Genomic DNA, 18,410 nt, shown 5'->3' on the forward strand with positions numbered 1-18,410 from the left:
AATTTAGACCATTGATTTTAACCATTTCTTCCTTTCTAACATAAGCGTTTAAAGCCATAAGTATTCTTCTAAGCGTTGTTTTACCTGCCTCCTATACATTTTGAAAAGTGCTTTCTTTATTACTTGCTTGGAAATGTTTTCTAATTTCCCTTGTGATTTCTTCTTTACCAATGGGTTATTTACAAGTGTGTTATGTAATTTGCAAATATTTAGGAATTTTCTAGATTGCTTACTGTTCGTGATTTCTAATTTAATTCCACTGTGGTCAGAGAACCTGTTCCATAAGTCTTCAGCATTTTGAAATTTATTGAGATTTATCTTTTGGTCCAGCATCTTGTTCCTCTGAGTGAGTGTTCCATATATACTTGAAAAACATATTTTATCTGTAGGTGTTGAATATACTGTTATATAAATGTCAGTTAGGTCAAGGTGGTTAATAATGCTGTTAGGATCTTCTGTATCTTTACTGATTTTTTGAATGATTATTCTATCAGTTATGGTAGAGGGGTGTTGAAATCTCCAACTCTCTTACTTTAGTTCTGTCAGTTTTTACATCTTGTATATTGAACCTCTATTATTTAGAAATACACATTTATAATTGTCATGTCTTCCTGATGTACTGCCCTTTATATCATCATGAAATCATACCTGGTAACAATCCTTATTGTGAAATCTATTTTATCTAATAGGAATAAAACCACTTCTTTTCCCCCTTTACCTTGAGGACTTTCTTCCTACAGATTCGATTGGTTAGAAAAACTTACTTTCTAAGAATTCCCCAGTGGTCCAGTGGTTAGGACTCGGTGCTTTCATTGCTGTGGGCCCGGGTTCGATCCCTGGTCAGGGAACTAAGTCTCTGGTGGATGGAGTCATTCGACTGGGTATGACCCCATGGGCCCAGCCGTGGGGAAGGGGGTCTCTTGTAAGAGTCAGTCTGGAGGGTGGTGACAGCCAGCCTCAGGCCGTCAGCCTCTATTACTTGTATTGTAATTTGGGATGTGAACATGGTGGCAGGCAGAGCAGTCTTCATAAAGAAAAGCCCGCAGTAAGACACACCTGCCAAGAGAACACCTCTCCCCAGGTGAATGACATTGAAAAAATGTACAGCCTTCATTAAAGATAAGAAAGAAGGGCTTCCCTGGTGGCGCAGTGGTTGAGAGTCTGCCTGCCAATGCAGGGGACATGGGTTCGAGTCCTGGTCTAGGAAGATCCCACATGCCACAGAGCAGCTGGGCCCATGAGCCACAACTACTGAGCCTGCGCGTCTGGAGCCTATGCTCCGCAACAAGAGAGGCCACGATAGTGAGAGGCCCGCGCACCGCGATGAAGAGTGGCCCCCGCTTGCCGCAACTAGAGAAAGCGCTAGCACAGAAACAAAGACCCAACATAGCAATCAATCAATCAATAAATAAATCTTTAAAAAAAAATAAAAAAGTTGTAAAGAGAAAAAAAAAAGATAAGAAAGAAGACTGGGTCTGCCACCTCCTAGAGAAATGGAAATAAAAACAAAAATAAACAAATGGGACTTAATGAAACTTAAAAGCTTTTGCACAGCAAAGGAAACCATAAACAGGACGAAAAGACAACCCTCAGAATGGGAGAAAATATTTGCAAACGAAGCAACTGACAAAGGATTAATCTCCAAAGTATACAAGCAGCTCATGCAGCTCAATATCAAAAAAACAAACAACCCAGTACAAAAATGGGCATAAGACCTATTACACATTTCTCCGAAGAAGATATACGGATCGCCAACAAACACATGAAAGGATGTTCAACATCACTAATCATTAGAGAATCGCAAATCAAAACTACAATGAGGTATCACCTCACACCAGTCAGAATGACCATCATCAGAAAATCTACAAACAATAAATGCTGGAGAGGGTGTGGAGAAAAGGGAACCCTCCTGCACTGTTGGTGGGAATGTAAATTGATACAGCCACTATGCAGAAAAGTATGGAGGTTCCTCAAAAAACTAAAAATAGAACTACCATACGACCCAGCAATCCCACTACTGGACATATACCCTGAGAAAACCATAATTCAAAAAGAGTCATGTACCACAATGTTCATTGCAGCTGTATTTACAATAGCCAGGACATGGAAGCAACCTAAGTGTCCATCGACAGATGAATGGATAAAGACGATGTGGCACATATATACAATGGAATATTACTCAGCCATAAAAAGAAACGAAATTGAGTTATTTGTAGTGAGGTGGATGGACCTAGAGACTGTCATACAGAGTGAAGTAAGTCAGAAAGAGAAAAACAAATACCGTATGCTAACACATATATATGGAATCTAAAAAAAAAAAAAAAAAAAGGTTCTGAAGAACCTAGGGGCAGGACAGGAATAAAGACATGGACCTACCAGAGAATGGACTTGAGGACATGGGGAGGGGGAAGAGTAAGCTGGGACGAAGTGAGAGAGCGTCATGGACATATATACACTACCAAATGTAAAACAGATAGCTAGTGGGAAGCAGCCGCGTAGCACAGGGAGATCAGCTCGGTGCTTTGTGTCCACCTAGAGGGGTGGGATAGGGAGGGTGGCAGGGAGACACAAGAGGGAGGAGTTATGGGGATGTATGTATATGTATAGCTGATTCACTTTGTTATAAAGCAGAAACTAACACAACATTGTAAAGCAATTATACTCCAATAAAGATGTTAAAAAAATAATTTAAAAAAATATTGAATTAAAATATTTATCTCAAAAAAAAAATAAAAGACTGGGTCTGAATGTGAAATGTTTATTTTCAGATGGTATTTACATTGCTCAGTTAGTTCCTATAAACTGATTAATAGGAAATTTTAGTATCTGTTTCTATATTTATTAATTGTAAGAGAAACTACCAAGGTATTCTTTCAGGAACTTAGATGGGAAAAGTTTGAATATATGTCCAAAGCTATAAGAACCTTGAGTTTTATAAGATAATGTAGAAACGAGGTATGCTTAAGATCAGTTGCTAATGGGAGAAATAAAATCTGATTAACTTGCTTGAAATATTTTTGAGTTTTTCAGTTGTGATTGTAGACAATAAATAATGATTTGATAACCCTGATTTTAAAGTTGACCTGAATTATAAATTAGTTATTTATTTTTACCTACACAATAGTATTGAGCAAGTGAACAATCTACGAGAGATACAAGCACTGAGGCACCTGAATCCTCACCCAAACATTCTTACGTTGCACGAAGTGGTTTTGTAAGTATATTCGGGGCTTTAAACATTATCTAAATTTGATGATAATTATTAAATCTCTTTTTAAGAAAGCAAACCATGGTAGACATTTTAAATATTTGCTTTGTAGCTCAGAGAATAATAATTTTTGTTTTATCTTAAGTCACTTACTTATTTGGACCAGTGTCTGTATCTGAGTCCTAATGTGGAAAGGCCTTCATTTCAGTGTCTCCACCTCATAAAAGCAAACAACATTCAAACGGTTCCTCTCCTGTAGCAGCTGGGCTTCTGTGTAGACGGTGGTGGCCCTGGGCATCCGAGTGTGAGTTGTGACCTACTGCGAAAGCCCCTGTTGTCCTCTTTCAGGGACTGCACTTTATTGCTGCCACTTGCCATCTCTCATGTGTGGTCTCATGCAGCCTTTCTTACTACAATTGACATAATTTCAGGGGATTTTTAATTTCTGTTCTAATTATAGAGTAGCTTCCGTAAGGTTTACCTGTTGATCAAGAAGGCAGAGCACAGCTTGTCTGGAGGGGCTTGTCTGCCAGGGGCTGGGGCTGGGGTCCTGGCCTGGAGCTCTGAGACTGCGCCCCTCAGCAGGAAGCCTGGCCTGTACAACCAGCCGAGAAACCGCAGCCTCTGACCGTTAAAGTGCAGGAGATTTTAACCAGGAGGCTGAACAGTTCTAAGCTCAAAGTGCAATGTCTTGTCATGGCTGTGTGGCGTCCTGGCCCGCGTGCTCTGAGCCATTAGTTGGGGCCAGGTCCAGAGACCGCAGTCTGCGTGTGACGCTCACAGCCCTGCCTGTGCCGAGGGTGCTTTATGTGCACTCTGCAAAGCACTTCTGCGCACAGTTGCACGTGGGCCTCCTGACAGTCCTGAGTGACAGCGGGGACCCGTTCCAGCCCCACCAGGGGCGCCTGGAGCAGGGCCCGGGGGTGACACTGCAGGGGCGTGATGTGACTCACCTTCCTCCCTTTTGTCTCGGCTGGATTTGGGGTTTTGCTCCCTGCACTGATGTATCCCAATCACATGGAAGTCATTTAGGTAAATTAAAACTAAACTTGCAGCCACAGAGCGTGAATCAAATCCTACTTTGTTTTGCTTCTGCAGCTCCTCAAACCTCATTTCTTCTTTCTGCTGATAGTTACTTTTCTATTTTCAAGACTCTTCTCTTTAAAAATTGTGGGGAGGGGGGCTTTTATAATTTTTGCCTGAAGTAGGGTTTTACTATTATTTAAAATTACTTTTGCCTGAAACGTTGATTAAAAATCAAAACTTCTGCTGTTTCAATCATTACACTTTGGACTTTGTCTGATGTAGGAGTGCTTTGTGTTTATCAGAAGTGTTTACAAATGAATTAAATATTTGATTATTTTTTCTGATGAAGACAAGAAAAAAAAACATTTTAAAAACCTTTCTTCTTCAGTGACAGAAAATCTGGTTCTCTTGCACTAATATGTGAACTTATGGACATGAATATTTATGAACTAATACGAGGTACGTAGAATAATTTCAAAGCTAATCTAAGATCTTTTAAAGCTTGTAGTTCCCATATATTTGTTTTCGTTCTCAAAATCATTCGTGCAGTAGTTGCATCTAAATATATGGTACTGGGCTGTAAACGTACAGTACTCACGGGAGGTGTTTCTCTGGCAGTCTTGTCTGCTCAGAACTCAGCTGCGAACGAGCAGAGCCACGAGGCGTTCAGGCCGGCTGGGTGACGCGGTGAGGAGGGCGCAGAGGGTGGCGGCAGCTCAGCCCTTCCTCAAGCCTGTCCCCTTCTAGCACCTTTCCCGGCTCTGCTGCTGCTGGACATTCTACTCTGTGCTTCAGCATGAGGCAGGGCTCGCTGCTCAGATAATCCCTCTGAGAGGGAACCTCCTCCTGTTTGCATTCTTATGAAGCCCCCTGTATTGCAGAATGCTCATTCATTTCCTTTCTTTTTTTAATAAATTTATTTTATTTATTTATGTTTGGCTGTGTTGGGTCTTCGTTGCTGCACGCAGGCTTTCTCTAGTTGCGGTGAGCGGGGGCTACTCTTCGTTGCGGTGTGTGGGCTTCTCATTGCGGTGGCTTCTCTTGTTGCGGAGCACGAGCTCTAGGCGTGCGGGCTTCAGTAGTTGCAACGCGCAGGCTCAGTAGTTGTGGCTCACGGGCTTAGTTGCTCCGCGGCATGTGGGATCTTCCCAGACCAGGGCTCTAACCCGTGTTCCCTGCCTTGGCAGGCGGATTCTTAACCGCTGCACCACCAGGGAAGCCCATCCTGTTACTTTTCATGCTGGTGCTTCTGGGAAGCGCCGTTCCAGTTTGGCTGTGTTGACGCAGCTTGGATGTCCCACGTCAACACACTGGGTAGAGCGTGCCCAGTGCCGTGTGCATTTCATGATGGTAGGTCCTGGTTAGGCTCTTTGAGCCTTAGTCCTTGTCTAGAAAGTGGGGATAATCATAGTGTCTGACCCTTAGGGTTGTTGTGAGGAGTAATAATATGTGTGAGGTGTTTGGAGCAGTGCTGGCTCGCGTGGCCTTCAGTCGAGGTCAACTGCTGTCATCACCACCGTCATCACTGTTACTTTACAGTTCAGAGTGTGCTTGCTCTGTGTTCCTGCATTTGCTCTTCCTGGTTCTGTGAGCTCAGCTCCATTACAGAGGGGAGGCAGTTGAACTTCCAAGGAGTTAGAGCCCTTGCCTGAGACGAGCCAGCTTCAAAGAGCAGAGCTGGGAGGACCCCCCCCTCGAGTTGTGTCCTGTTGCGAGAGGGGTGCTGGCGATGGCTCCAGCTCCATGCTGAGTCTGACACCCCACCTGCCCCCTGTAACTCCTCTCAGAACCGGGTGCCATCAGGCAAGGCTCTCCTTTGGAAAACACCGATGGCAGACACGTGCTCACACGGTGCCGCCGGGCATAGCCTCCGGGCCCAAGTGTAGACTGTGGGCATTAGGCTGTGCCGTGGTGGACCCAGAATGCACCCCCAAGCCTGACCAGGAAAGCCAGGCGCAGGCCTGGGTACAGGGTCTCTTGTGGGAAGGCAGAGTGCTGGATATTCTATTACAATGCTGGCTACACAGGAGGCCCTTTTCCTTCTGTTAGTACTGACAGCCAATGCCATAGTTAATCATTGTGTTCACTTCAGATTTTTTACATTGCTGGTATTGTATATGACGTTTTTTAGTACCTTCTTAATGAGAATATCGGGTAAAAATTAACTTGGGAAAATTAATTTGGTCGGGAGAGCCAAAAGAGAGAAATACTGTTTGCAGTCTGCTGGCATTCAGTAAAGGGTCATACAAGGAACTGCAGAGTGGTTTATTAATTGTACTATGTGTATTTGTTTCAAGATGTTTCTGAACAAGAATCTGGTGGGAACCAGATGCAGTCTTGGGCCTGGCGAGTTAGGATCTTGTTTTGGGAAAATAGTGTGAACGTGAGTGGTCAGTCCCCTCCTTGTCAAGGGTGTGGACTCCTGTTGTTCTGACCAGTGGCCCACGTGGTTCATGAGGGCACCTCTGTCCACTAGGAGCCCCCGTGTGCAGGCAGGACTCTCACGGAGGACAGGGGAGGGCGTCATGGCCTTGCCCCACGGCTGTGAACGGGTGGAGCGGGGGAGGCCCAGGAGGAAAGGAAGGGCAGGCATCCAAAGAGCCCTCCGCCGCTGGGGACTGAAGGCAGCCGAAAATGCAGATTCCTGGCCCACCCGCCTGGATTTGTGGTTCACTGGGTCTAGGTTTGGGCCTTGGAATCTACTTTTTAAAAGATACCTAGGTGCTTATGAAGATTGGATGGATTAGACTTTTCCTAAAAGAGTCCACCTTTTCTGAGTTCAAGTTCAGATGACTGTAATGGCAGTTTTATGCTATAAGATGTGGACGTGTGGACATGGCTGGGAAGGGTGCGTCTAGGAACAGAGCAGCATGAGTACAACATGCAGCAGGAGAGCTTTGGGGGCGCGTGCAGAAACGTCCCCAAGTGAATGTGGCTGGAGCCTTCGATAAACAAGCGGGATATGATGGGGCACAGTTCCCAAGGTGAGGGACCAGGCCTGGTGGCCCATTCTGAGAACTTGCTGGAAAGGCAGCTTTTGGGGCCCCGCCGCAGACCTACTGAACCAGGAATGCCGGGGGTGAGGATGGGGAGCATTCTGTATCTTCACAAGCCCCCAGGGGACTCGGGTGCTCCTGGGTCCTGAGAGCCCTGTGCTGGGAGGGAGTCTGCCCAGGGGGGTCTGGAGAGCCGGGCTAGTCAGTGGGCAGCGAGACCCCCTGCCCGATGAGGGCCGAACCTCACGAAGCTTCGTCCAGCCTCGCGTGTGACAGAGAATAGAAATTTTACTTTCTTTTCACCTTTATATAGATAATAATTTGATAAAATTCCTCAAGCGGGGGGAAGCTGACAAAGTCTTAGTTTTAATTCTTTCAATTTAAATTCTGGAAAACTGATGATAAATTATGTGAAACAGAATAAAAAGATTATAGTATGCCATGGAAAAAATTCATTGCACTTAGACATTCTGTAATTTAAATTACTTTCTATTATTAACATAAACAGTCTTGTTATGCGAGAAAAAGAATACATTAATTTTTCGACAGAAATCACAAACTTAGGATGAAAAATGTCTAGTGGGATATGTGCTCACGGAGGGGAAAGTGGTTTTCTGAGTTGTTAGGTGAGAGTGGATATTTTGCAGATTTAAAACCTAATGACTTAAAAACACATACCTCTGATATTAAAATCAAGTAAAATGGGACACCTTCGAGAACAAGGGCAGCTCTGATGCTGGAGTGTAGTATTAAGAGTTTCGGAGCATCCTGAAAGCTGCAGGAGGGGAGAAGGTGTAGATTACAGGCTGCTGCAGGGCGCTGTCAGCCGGCGCCCAGTGACTGCTTCCTTCTGTGAGAGAGGAACGTGTAGCTGTGCAAGTGAGAGCAGCCATTGGTCTTCTTGGGTTAAGAAAACGTGATCCATCCCCTTAAAGACGGAGATCTCCGTGTAGCCAGGAAGCCGAGGAAAACCCTAGATTTGAGCTCATAATCAGCGTGAAGGAGGGTGCCCTGGAGGCCCACCCGAGGCTGTGTTAGGACCTGCGGCCCGAGCTGCCCTTGCAGTGATCGCTCAGCACTGTTCTACTGCCATCAGAAGGCCTTGCGCTCTGTGATTTTAAATGAAATCATGCCAGTATGTAGAATCTTAAATGGCATATTTTGTAGATAGACTCCATATTTCCTAGAACTACTCCAGGTTATTTTTCACTGAAGAAGTTAGATTTTCGCACATTGCTAAATAAAAATGGATTCCATCTTTTGTTTCAAAAACGGGGATATGGACCATTCATTGGTAACCATATTTGCCTATTTCCTTGATGGCACAGGGAGAAGACACCCATTATCAGAAAAAAAGATTATGCACTATATGTACCAGTTGTGTAAATCCCTTGATCACATGCACAGGTAGGCACTTGGAGACCTGGCAGCTTTCAAATTCATAAAATGTATTACCGTTCATTAAGAATATAGTATAAGAGAATTTGAATGAATGAGGTACAATTAATTCTATCCTTCCTTTTATATTGAATGCAGAAATGGAATATTTCACAGAGATGTAAAACCAGAAAATATATTAATAAAGGTAAGAACTTTTATATGAAAAATTGATATCAAAATAAAGGTAGAATATAAAAACTTTTCACTGGATATGTTTTCAATCCCAATGGATACCATGTTTGTTATAACATGTTTGTTTTTTTCCTTCCAGTTTGGAAAAAAGTGGTTAATTTAATAAATGCCATCAACATAACTGTACATCTGGAAAAAGGCACCCTTCTTATACTATATACAAAAAATAAACTCTATTTAAATTATCATTCTAAACACTCTAAATATAAAAGTGGAAGAGGCAGGATTTGAGCTCTGATATGTCTCACTTGAAAGCCCTTAAACTATACCTGTGTAAAGTGTACAATTTGCTCAGTTTGGGCATATGTATACACCCATGAAACCATCATCGCAATCAACTTCACAAACAAATCCAAACCCCCGAAAGCCTCCTCTTGCCCTTTGGTAGTCCTTGCTCCCTGTCCCTTGTCCCCAGGCAAAGACGAGCTAGAATGTTCTATAAATGGAATTACATAGCATGTACTCTTTTTTGGTCTGGCTTTCACTCAGCGTCATTATTTTGAGGTTCATCCACATTGTAGTGTGTGTACCACGCCTTTCGAAATTGTCCCACAGTTCTTGGATGTTCGGTTTTGTTTCTGACGTTCTTCTATTGCTTTGCATTTCAGTTTGGGAAGTTTCTATTGGCATATCTTCAAGCTCACTGATTCTTTCCTTGGCTGTGTTGAGTCTATCAAAGTCTTTTAAAATTTTTGTTACAGTGCTTTTTGTTTGTTTGTTTTTAATTTCTTTTATTTTTGGCTGCATTGGGTCTTTGTTGCTGCATGCCGGCTTTTTCCAGTTGTGGCGAGCGGGGGCTACTCTTCGTGTGGTGCACGGGCTTCTCATTGCGGTGGCTTCTCTTGTTGCGGAGCCCGGGCTCTAGGCACGCATGGGCTCAGTAGTTGTGGCTCACGGGCTCAGTAGTTGTGGCGCACGGGCTTAGTTGCTCCGCGGCATATGAGATCTTCCTGGACCAGGGCTTGAACCCGTGTCCCCTGCTTTGGCAGGTGGATTCTTAACCGCTGTCCCACCAGGCAAGTCCCTGTTACTGTGTTTTTTATTTCTAGTGTTTCCTTTTGAGGTTTTCTTAGGGTTTCCATCTCTCTGCTTACATTTCCCATCTGAACTTGCATGCTGTCTTCTTTTTCCATTAGAGCCCTTAACAATTAATCATAGTTATTTTAAATTTCCTGTCTGGGAATTCTAAAATTCTAAAACCTGCGCCATATCTGAGTCTGGTTTTGATGCATGCTTTGTCTCTTCAGACTATTTTTTCTTGCCTTTTAATATGCCTTGTAATTTTTGTTGAATGTATTGGGGAATGGGAACAGAGGTAAAAGGCTGTCAGCGTACGTTTCTTGATAATCTGGCTAAGAGGACTGCTATTTAATGTTTGCTCTAGCTGTAGGTGCCAGAGGCTTCAAATTTATTGACAGCATGAATTTTATTACTTGAATGTGAGAGGTAGAGAGGATGGAAGAAACACTTTGAAACCTGTTTCCCTGGGCTGTCTGACTTCCTTCAAGGATCCCATGTGGTGTAGGCCAGGCCCCCAGCCTGCCCCGAATGCGAACCAAGCTGCCAGAAGCGCTGGACGCGGTGGGGAGTTTGAGGCATAACAGGGCATGTGACCAGGGTGTATAGTTCATCTGTAGACTTACACTGCAACTTAAAAATTTCCAAAACCTGTAGACATTTTGAAATGTCGGTTAAAAATAGCCAGAATATTCGTAAATGTGTTCCACTGAAGAGAAATACTGCTTCCTCACCTGCTAGAGGCAATTTCAGGTGCTTATAAAGCCAGTACCTTATGTTCTACAAGCTAGTTTAGGTGCTAGGAATTTTCCTGTTGGTGCATAAATATTTGAAATGGTTTGTATTACAATCGCTGCTTGACAAGATGTTATTTGTCCCTGCTTCTCTCCCCCCTTGCAGCAGGATGTCCTGAAATTAGGGGACTTCGGGTCCTGCCGGAGTATCTATTCTAAGCAGCCGTACACGGAATACATCTCCACCCGCTGGTACCGGGCCCCAGAGTGTCTCCTCACTGATGGCTTCTACACCTACAAGATGGACCTGTGGAGCGCGGGCTGCGTGCTCTACGAGATGGCCAGGTGGCGCCAGAGTCGCAGCTGCTGCTGGGCTAGCGGGGGGCGGGGGCTGTGTCAGGGTCCTGAGGCCGGTCCACGCAGGGCTCGGCTGTCCAGTGGCTTCGCGCCAGTCCCTCCCTCTACGGTGCAGAGTTTACAGTCCTTCTGGTGTCGTGGTGGTTTTTTAACTCGACAGGAAATGTGTCAAATGCTTTTCCTTGCTTTCTGGGTATGGAGGAAAGAACACTATCAGTTACTTCTTTCCCACTGGCCCGGCCCGGCCCTGGCTCGGTGGGCCTCTCCATTTGGCCTCACCAGCGATAGGACTGATGAAGCCAGATGAAGGAACAGAGTCGAGGCGTGCTTCCTGCCGCCCCGTGGGGCCTGCCATGGGGGTGGCGTGCGAGCGGTGCCCCCCATCTACCCTCAGAGTGCAGTCCTTCGGGTGGGGTGCTCTGGCCCCGGGAGTGAGGGCGAGCTGGATGGAGGCCAGGAAGCCCCAGCCCTAACCGTCCTCCCCTCCCCCAGCCTTTGGGCTTCACCGCTGGGCGCAGCAGGGCCAGGGCAGAGGCCCGGGAAGGGCGGAGGGCCTGTCCCGTCCACCGGCGGCGGGGGCACCGGGTGGAAGAAGCCCCGGGAGGAGGTGGGGCGGCACCTGCTCGTAGTGGGTCACGCAGGACGGGTGGGTGGATTTAACGTCGGGGTGACGCACATCAGGGTGGTACAGCCCAGCGCGGGCAGGACCCGGGTCGTCCAGTCCCGCCTGCTCAACTGACCCCTTGATAAATACAGACGTTGGGCCCTTTGGGACACGCCTTCTGATTCTAGATCATTCGTATTGATAAGTGACTGTTATTTTTGGAAAGGAGAGTGGTGACTTCACTGATGCTAAAGTACCAACAAATGATCTTTTCTCCTGTGCTAAAATCCCTGAGTCAGTTTGGAGGGATGTCAGAGGCGCTGGTGCCGGCGGCATCCACTCAGGGCGTGGGGCAGCCCACGCTGAGCCTCGCTCACTGCACTCTGTGCCCGGCCTGCCCCACCTCAGAGCCGTCCAGCTCCCCTGCGTTTCCTCTTCTCCCCTGCGGCCTGAGCTCCTGCCGTTTTCCCTGAATAGAAGTCATCTTACCATCAGAGCTACGTTTTTAAAGTCCTCTTTGTGGCCTGTAATGTGTTATGGGTCTAAAATCTTTTATCCACAACTCCCAAATCCGTGACTGCTCCAAAACCTAAACGCTCCTCCGACCTCATTTGTCTACACAACCCGACCTGACCCAGCCTGAATTTTTGTCAACAAAACTCCCCGGGCCGGGCCGTGAGGAGGCTCTGGGGGCTTTCATCTCTCAGCCGGCAGAGACACCTGCTGTGCAGATACGGGAGTGTGGCTGTGTTCCTTAGAAAGACACCGACCCGTGGGGACATAGGAGGGGAAAGGCCCAAGCATGGGCGGGGGGGCTGGAGGTCCCTCTGCTGGGAGGCCGCCGCCCTGACCACAGCCCTGGCCGCCCGCCCAGCCTGCAGCCCCTCTTCCCCGGAGCCAACGAGCTGGACCAGATCTCGAGGATCCACGACGTCATTGGCACGCCTGCTGGGAAGACCCTCACCAAGTTCAAACGGTAAGTGCAGCCCCCCGGGCCGCCCCACCACCGCGGACTCGCCCTGCCTCTGTCGCCCCCAGGGGCCTCCTCACAGCCCCGTGAGCCCGGCAGTCGGGTTTTGTCCCCGGAATGTTCACTCCGGCCACAGAGGTCTTTGGGTGGGAAAGGCTCCCCAGCACAGGCTGCACGCACGGACTGTGGGGAGCCGCCACCCGCACCTTGGCCACACTGACCCCTGGAGGTGGGGGGTCTCGGGGGGGTGGGCAGCACCCAGCAGCTCCCAGAACCCTAGGGAGGTAAGGAGATGACAACCATGCTGGATTCTTTTTCTTTTTTAAAACTGTATTTCATTCTTTTCTGGTGGGAATGTGTTATTAGTCTTCTCAAGAAAAAGTTTTCTTACACTTAGAGCATAACAGATTTCACGACCTCCCACCCTTTTTAAAAAAACAGACTTAAATTTTTTAGAGCGGTTTTAGGTTCACAGAAGAACTGAGCGGAAGGTACAAAGATTTCCCATCTACCGCCTGGCCCCACGCAGCACACAGCCTCCCGGCCACCAGCACCGGCCCCGGGGTGGCACGTCTGCTATCATCGAACCTACGCTGACACATCATTCTCACCCAAAGTCCACGGTCTCCACGAGGATCTTGTGTTCTATGGGCTTTATGCCCCCCTGCCCCCTGCCCTTTTTAGATTGTAAACTGTTACCTTCAGTGCAGGTCCCTGTAGGGTCGTGATGCTGGACCGGCCACGTGCTCTAAATGACGGTGTGATCGTTTATTATCATTGGGCTTTTAATACAGGTCGAGAGCTATGAGTTTTGATTTTACTTTTAAAAAGGGATCAGGAATACCTCTCCTGACAGCCAGTTTGTCCCCGCAATGCCTCTCCCTCCTGCACGCAATGGTGGCCTATGACCCCGATGAGAGAATCACCGCCCACCAGGCCCTGCAGCACCCCTACTTCCAAGCGCAGAGGTAGGCGCCCTGCCGGGTTCCCGTGGGGCACGCGGATGGGTGGCTGGTCCCCGGGAACGGTGCCGGACCCTCTGGGAACCCGCACCTCGCTCCTTCCTGGTATCCTCCCCCAGAAGGAGGCGATTAGTCATCACGGCAGGGTGGAAGGAGGGTCTGTGGCTGCTTTGCGGTTGATGCCAAGGCTGTGGTGTTAAGCCCCGGAGGGTCACGTGGCACACGGCAGGGGGAGCGTGCTGAGCTCGCTCGCTGTGAGGTTCCAGGGCGCATGCGTTGGGCGACACCTGCCATTGGAGGTACCTGCCCTGAGGGCTTCGGACTCCACCCCTCTGTCCCCTTGTGCGTGTGTGACGTGGGTGACGTCTGACCCGAAACTCGAGTCACTGGGCAGGGGTGGGCCCACGGCTCCGGAGCCCAAAGGCTGTCAGGCTAAGACAGGAAAGGAAAAGCTCCTTGGGATATGGCCCACATGGATGAGAGGAGGGGCGACAGGCACAAGCCCACGCTGGAGACAGAGGAGGCCTGTGGCGGCCGTGTTCTCAGCAGAGGCGCCCCTTGTCCCTTCCGTCCTGTAGGGCAGCTGAGAAGCAGACTCCGGCCAGGGCCAGGAGGAAGGCCTCTGCTCTCTGCCCCAAGCGGCCGGTGGCACCGGAACTACTCAGTAACAACTGGCAGCCGGCACAGGAGGGCAGCAAGCAGGTACTGAGCGATCAGGCCGTCCGAGCTGGGACCGGGCACCCACAGGGGCCCGTGTCTCTCTGACGCAGATGCCACCTGTGGAGGTGCCACATCTGCCTGGAAAGGGCGCCCGTCAGCGACCTGCCACCGCGCCAGACGGCACCTCTGCGCTCCCGGCCTTTCTGCGCCACCAGCTAAGGTCCACGGCGTCGCGGGCTGGGATCCTCCCAGCCGCAGGGCCAGGCCGGTGCCCAAGCACCGGGCAGACGTCACCGCGTTGTGCCCGCAGAGGACCCTAGCCGGGGCACCGGGAAGCCAGCACTGGCCCAGGTGACCATCCCCACTCGGCCGCAGAGCCCCTGCGAGAGCCGCAGGCCCCAGAGGAGCACTCCGCCTGGCACAGAGGTGGTCTCGCACGCTTTTTGGTGTAGAAACCGTAGCTGCATCCCGCGATAGCTTCGCCTTTCTCTCACGTGCCGCGGGGCCCCCCTTTGCTCGGCTCCTCCAGTTTTACGGTTGTGGGCTGGCACCAAGCCCTGTGGTAGCCGTGGCCTTCCATCATTTTCACTCAGCCCAGCATCTGTTGAGTGTCACTCTGCGCTGGGAGCCGAGGACGCAGGTGTACCTGCAGCCGGGCTGCTTTCCAGAAATCCGGACCCCCGTGTCCAGCCACCTGCTTGATGGCTCCAGCTGCATGTCCAAAAGGCAGACTTGTTCAAACCCGATCTCCTGTCTCTCCCCCCAGACCTGCCTCTCTCCCCGTGCCTTCCCTCCAACGGCGGATGAAGGCAGCTCCCTTTCAGCTGCTCAGGCCGCCAACCGGGGACGAAGCCCACCTGCGCCCCCCTGGCTGAGCCTCCCTCCCTTTGCCCCTAACTGCCCTCCCTGCCGGGCCTCCTCTCCCTCTTGTTGGGGTCTCTCCTGCTGGCACCCGCTGCGGGCGCCCCTGTGGCAGAGCCGAGGTGCACGCTGTCTGCCAGGGCCCCCAAGTGAGGGTTCAGGCTGTGCCAGCCATCACGTCTGGCGCGACTGCCCACTCTTCAGGCCGGCGGCGCCGCGGACCATACGTAAACGAATGGTGGGGATGGATTTCAGTACAACTGTGGACCCTGAAACTGGAGTCTCATAATCACATGCCGTGAAATTTTCTCCAACTATTAGAAAATGTGAAATCCATTCTTAGCGCACTGGCCACACAGAAGCAGGCTGCAGGCCGCTTTGGCCGACCTCAGGGTGTCCGAGCGGGCAGCGTCACCGTGGCCTCGGCCCTCGGAGCCGGGCGCGCGTTAGCGCGGCCTCTCCCGCTGTCAGCCCCGGCCCCGGCCCAGGGTGCGGCCACCGCACTCCCGGGGGGCTGGGACGCGGTGCGTCTTGTCCAGTCACCACACTGTCACGCCTCATGGTCAACAAATTGTATGAGGCAAAAGTAGTACAAAAGAGCCCCTTTTGCTTTTCCTATTCCCACAAAGGGGAAAGCATCATATGTTCATGTGACCTTTGCTTTGTTTCTAGAAACAGCCCCTAAAGCAAGAGAAGGACCATCCCAGGAGACACGGACCAGCCCGCGTGACGGAACTGCCCGAGCTCAAGCTGTCGGGAGTGACCAAGCTGTCCTCGTACTCCAGCCCAGCGCTGCAGCCCGTGTTTGCCCCCGGAGCGACCCGGAAGGTCCCGGTGCTGAGACCCCTCAAGTGTGTTGGCCCAAACCAGAAGGTGGGCGTCCAACTGGTTCCCCTGGCGCCGCGCTCGCGCCCATCCCAGCCTCTGCTGAGTGTCTGTCACTTTCTTTAACAGACAGACACACAGAAGGACGTCAAGCCTAGCCTGAAACAGCACCGCCTGCCCACGGTAGCGCGGAGAGGTGGCGGCTGCTGAGCGGCGCTGCGGCTCCCCTGCGCGGGGCGGCTCCGCCCGGCCGGGCACCAGCGAGCGGGGCGGGGGCTCCGGGGGCGGCCCGGCGGCCCGGGAGAGCTGCCCCCAGACCAGCACCAGCGCCTCGGCCTGCAGCCCGCCGGCCCGAGGCTGCTTGCATCCTAAAGGCGGCTGTACTGTATGTTCCGGTCTAATACCTTTGTAAAATCACCTCATTCTAGGGTTTCGTTTCATTTCCGTAACGTAAGAATTTGGGGCAGGGAATATTTTGTAATTTTTTGTATGAATCAAAACAGAAATTATGCTCTGTTAGGATTATTTAGGCCTGGTTCCGCCGAGGGCTCTGCACACGGTGCCTTCTTCAGTCCATCCATCACCAGTAGTGTCGTAGCACGTTTGGCTTCCAGATTATACCACTGGAGACCCCTGATTTTTATTAAACAATAAGCTATCATTACAGTGTTGCATCTTAATATATTTTGAGTTAAACGTGTGTCCTGATTATCCATTCCTTTATTTTGACTTTTGTGAGTGTATCAGGGGCATTGATTTTGTTGGGGAGACTTCGGTGCAGCTTCACTGTTTCACTTGACCGTCCACTGAGGAACGACACAGGCTGGTGCTCAGCCCTCGGAGCCCCCGGGTGCGGGCCGCGGGCAGGTCGCCGGTCCAGCTCCCAAGGCCCAGCTTTCTCCGTGAGTAGAGGCCGCTGCTTCCCGATGGCCTGCGGGCGTGCCCAGCTTCGTTTCTGGGGTGCCAGCGATAAGCGGGCACAAGAAGAAACCTGTTTCCCGTGGGGGAGGGAGGGGAGGTGGCAGAGCAGCGGTGGCGCCGGAGGGGGCAGGGCAAGGGGCCAGGAGGGACGGGAAGCAGGGCTGGGGGAGGTGGACGTGGCCCCCGTGGTGGGGGGTGACCAGGCCGTGGCCAGCATTTCCCGGTGCCCGGGGGAGGGGGAGCCATGGGCACGGGCGCGGGCGGGCCCAGGGCGGGCAGAGCCGGTGCACGTGGGGAGACCTGGGGGGCTTTGGGGACGCCACGGGTGGAAGTGGCGTCGGGGCGCTGCGGGCTCGGCGGAGTCGGAAGAGGCCAGGGACGGCCCGCACTCTGAGCCCGGCTCCGGGTGAGGGCACGTGCAAGGACAATTTAGGGAAATCGTCACCCCCTTTAAGTATATAAACGCGAAGGGCCTCTCTACAGTTCTTCGGCGCTGTACCTTCTTGAGAAGGAACCCTCCTCCCTGCGGGCGCGGTGCCCTGGGCCCCGTGGGGCTCCGCCTCGGCTGCAGGGGGCGGGTCCGCTTTCCCCGGGGGCCCCTGCGTCCACCAGGTCTCTGTGCTCCATGGGCCTGGCGACGGGCAGGCGCTGGCCAGGCTTTGGTGGCACAGGAGGCCGCCAGGCCCTGCTGCCGGAGCGCTGGTGGGTCTCCATGCACCCCAAACCTGACCGGTTGCGAGGCCGGGCAGCTGGGCCAGCTCAGCCTCCCCGGGGCCACTGGAGGGCCCGTCTCCGCAGACCCGAGCAAGGGAGCTCCCTCATCACCACCCCGACCAACTCCCTCGTCCACATTTCAGACGCGGCTGGGGCCGAGGTTGGGGGCAGAGGCCGCGGGCGGACACGCCAGTCCAAGGGGCCCGGCCCTGCCGGCTGTCGAGGTAAACCTGCCCCCAAGGAGACAGAGCAGGGGCGACGCTGCCGAGGGATGAGAGCGCGCCAGGCGAGCAGTAAGGGCCGACGAAGTGTACCAGGTGCGCCGAGCCGACCCTCCGTGGCTTCCGAGAGGAGGGGTGGGGGCCGGCCTGGGGACCCTCTGCCCTGGGCCTGCGGCCGCGGGGCGCGTGCCGGCGGGGCCGGCGGGGGCGGGTAGGAGGCCGGCCGATTTTGGAAGCCACCTTGGACCACTTGGCCGGGGACCAGCCAAAAAAAGAAAGATGCGTTCCCAGCACGGATGCATCTCGCAAACTGCAGCGCAGAGTCGGACGGAGGGCGGTGGGCGGAGCTAGTAGGGCTGACCGCCCTGAGCGACGTCAGCCTCGGGGCGCTGAGAGCTAGGCCGCACCCTGGGCCCTCGGACTTTTCACACTGCTGTTGTCCTGGGGCCACCAGGTACCCACCCGTCACTTCCTACAAACACGCGGGAAGTTCACAGGAAAAGGAGTCGACCCAGGAGGACCGCACGGCTCAGGATTCTGGACTCGAGTTCCGAGGCGGCCTTTTCTGATCTCCGGAAATACGTGCGGCTTCCTCGTAGGTCTCCTGTGTGACGGACAGTACTTAGAGACCAGTGCTTTGACTAAGATGACGAATACCAAACTATCTAAAATGTGCTGATGTTTTCATAGGAAGGGCATTCT

General features: G+C 51.4%; 1 protein-coding gene across 5 annotated transcripts in view; it reads left to right on the forward strand.

The window, feature by feature from the left end:
* The window catches only part of MOK (MOK protein kinase), a 69,119-nt gene that overhangs the window by 39,855 nt on the left and 10,854 nt on the right, over positions 1-18,410 (forward strand). For 2 of the 5 annotated variants that reach the window (XM_082451095.1, XM_082451099.1), the window contains 11 exons: positions 3,125-3,214; positions 4,623-4,693; positions 8,559-8,637; positions 8,767-8,815; positions 10,780-10,958; positions 12,449-12,550; positions 13,339-13,512; positions 14,085-14,208; positions 15,700-15,900; positions 15,982-16,754; positions 18,163-18,303. In XM_082451095.1, coding sequence (XP_082307221.1) covers positions 3,125-3,214; positions 4,623-4,693; positions 8,559-8,637; positions 8,767-8,815; positions 10,780-10,958; positions 12,449-12,550; positions 13,339-13,512; positions 14,085-14,208; positions 15,700-15,900; positions 15,982-16,062 — 1,150 coding nt within the window. In that variant the 3' untranslated portion in view covers positions 16,063-16,754; positions 18,163-18,303. The other 3 variants (XM_082451097.1, XM_082451098.1, XM_082451096.1) reach the window with 2 other exon arrangements.

Source organism: Balaenoptera physalus (genome assembly GCF_965194825.1).
Source record: "Balaenoptera physalus genome assembly, chromosome: 2".
Taxonomy (NCBI): Eukaryota; Metazoa; Chordata; class Mammalia; order Artiodactyla; family Balaenopteridae; genus Balaenoptera; species Balaenoptera physalus.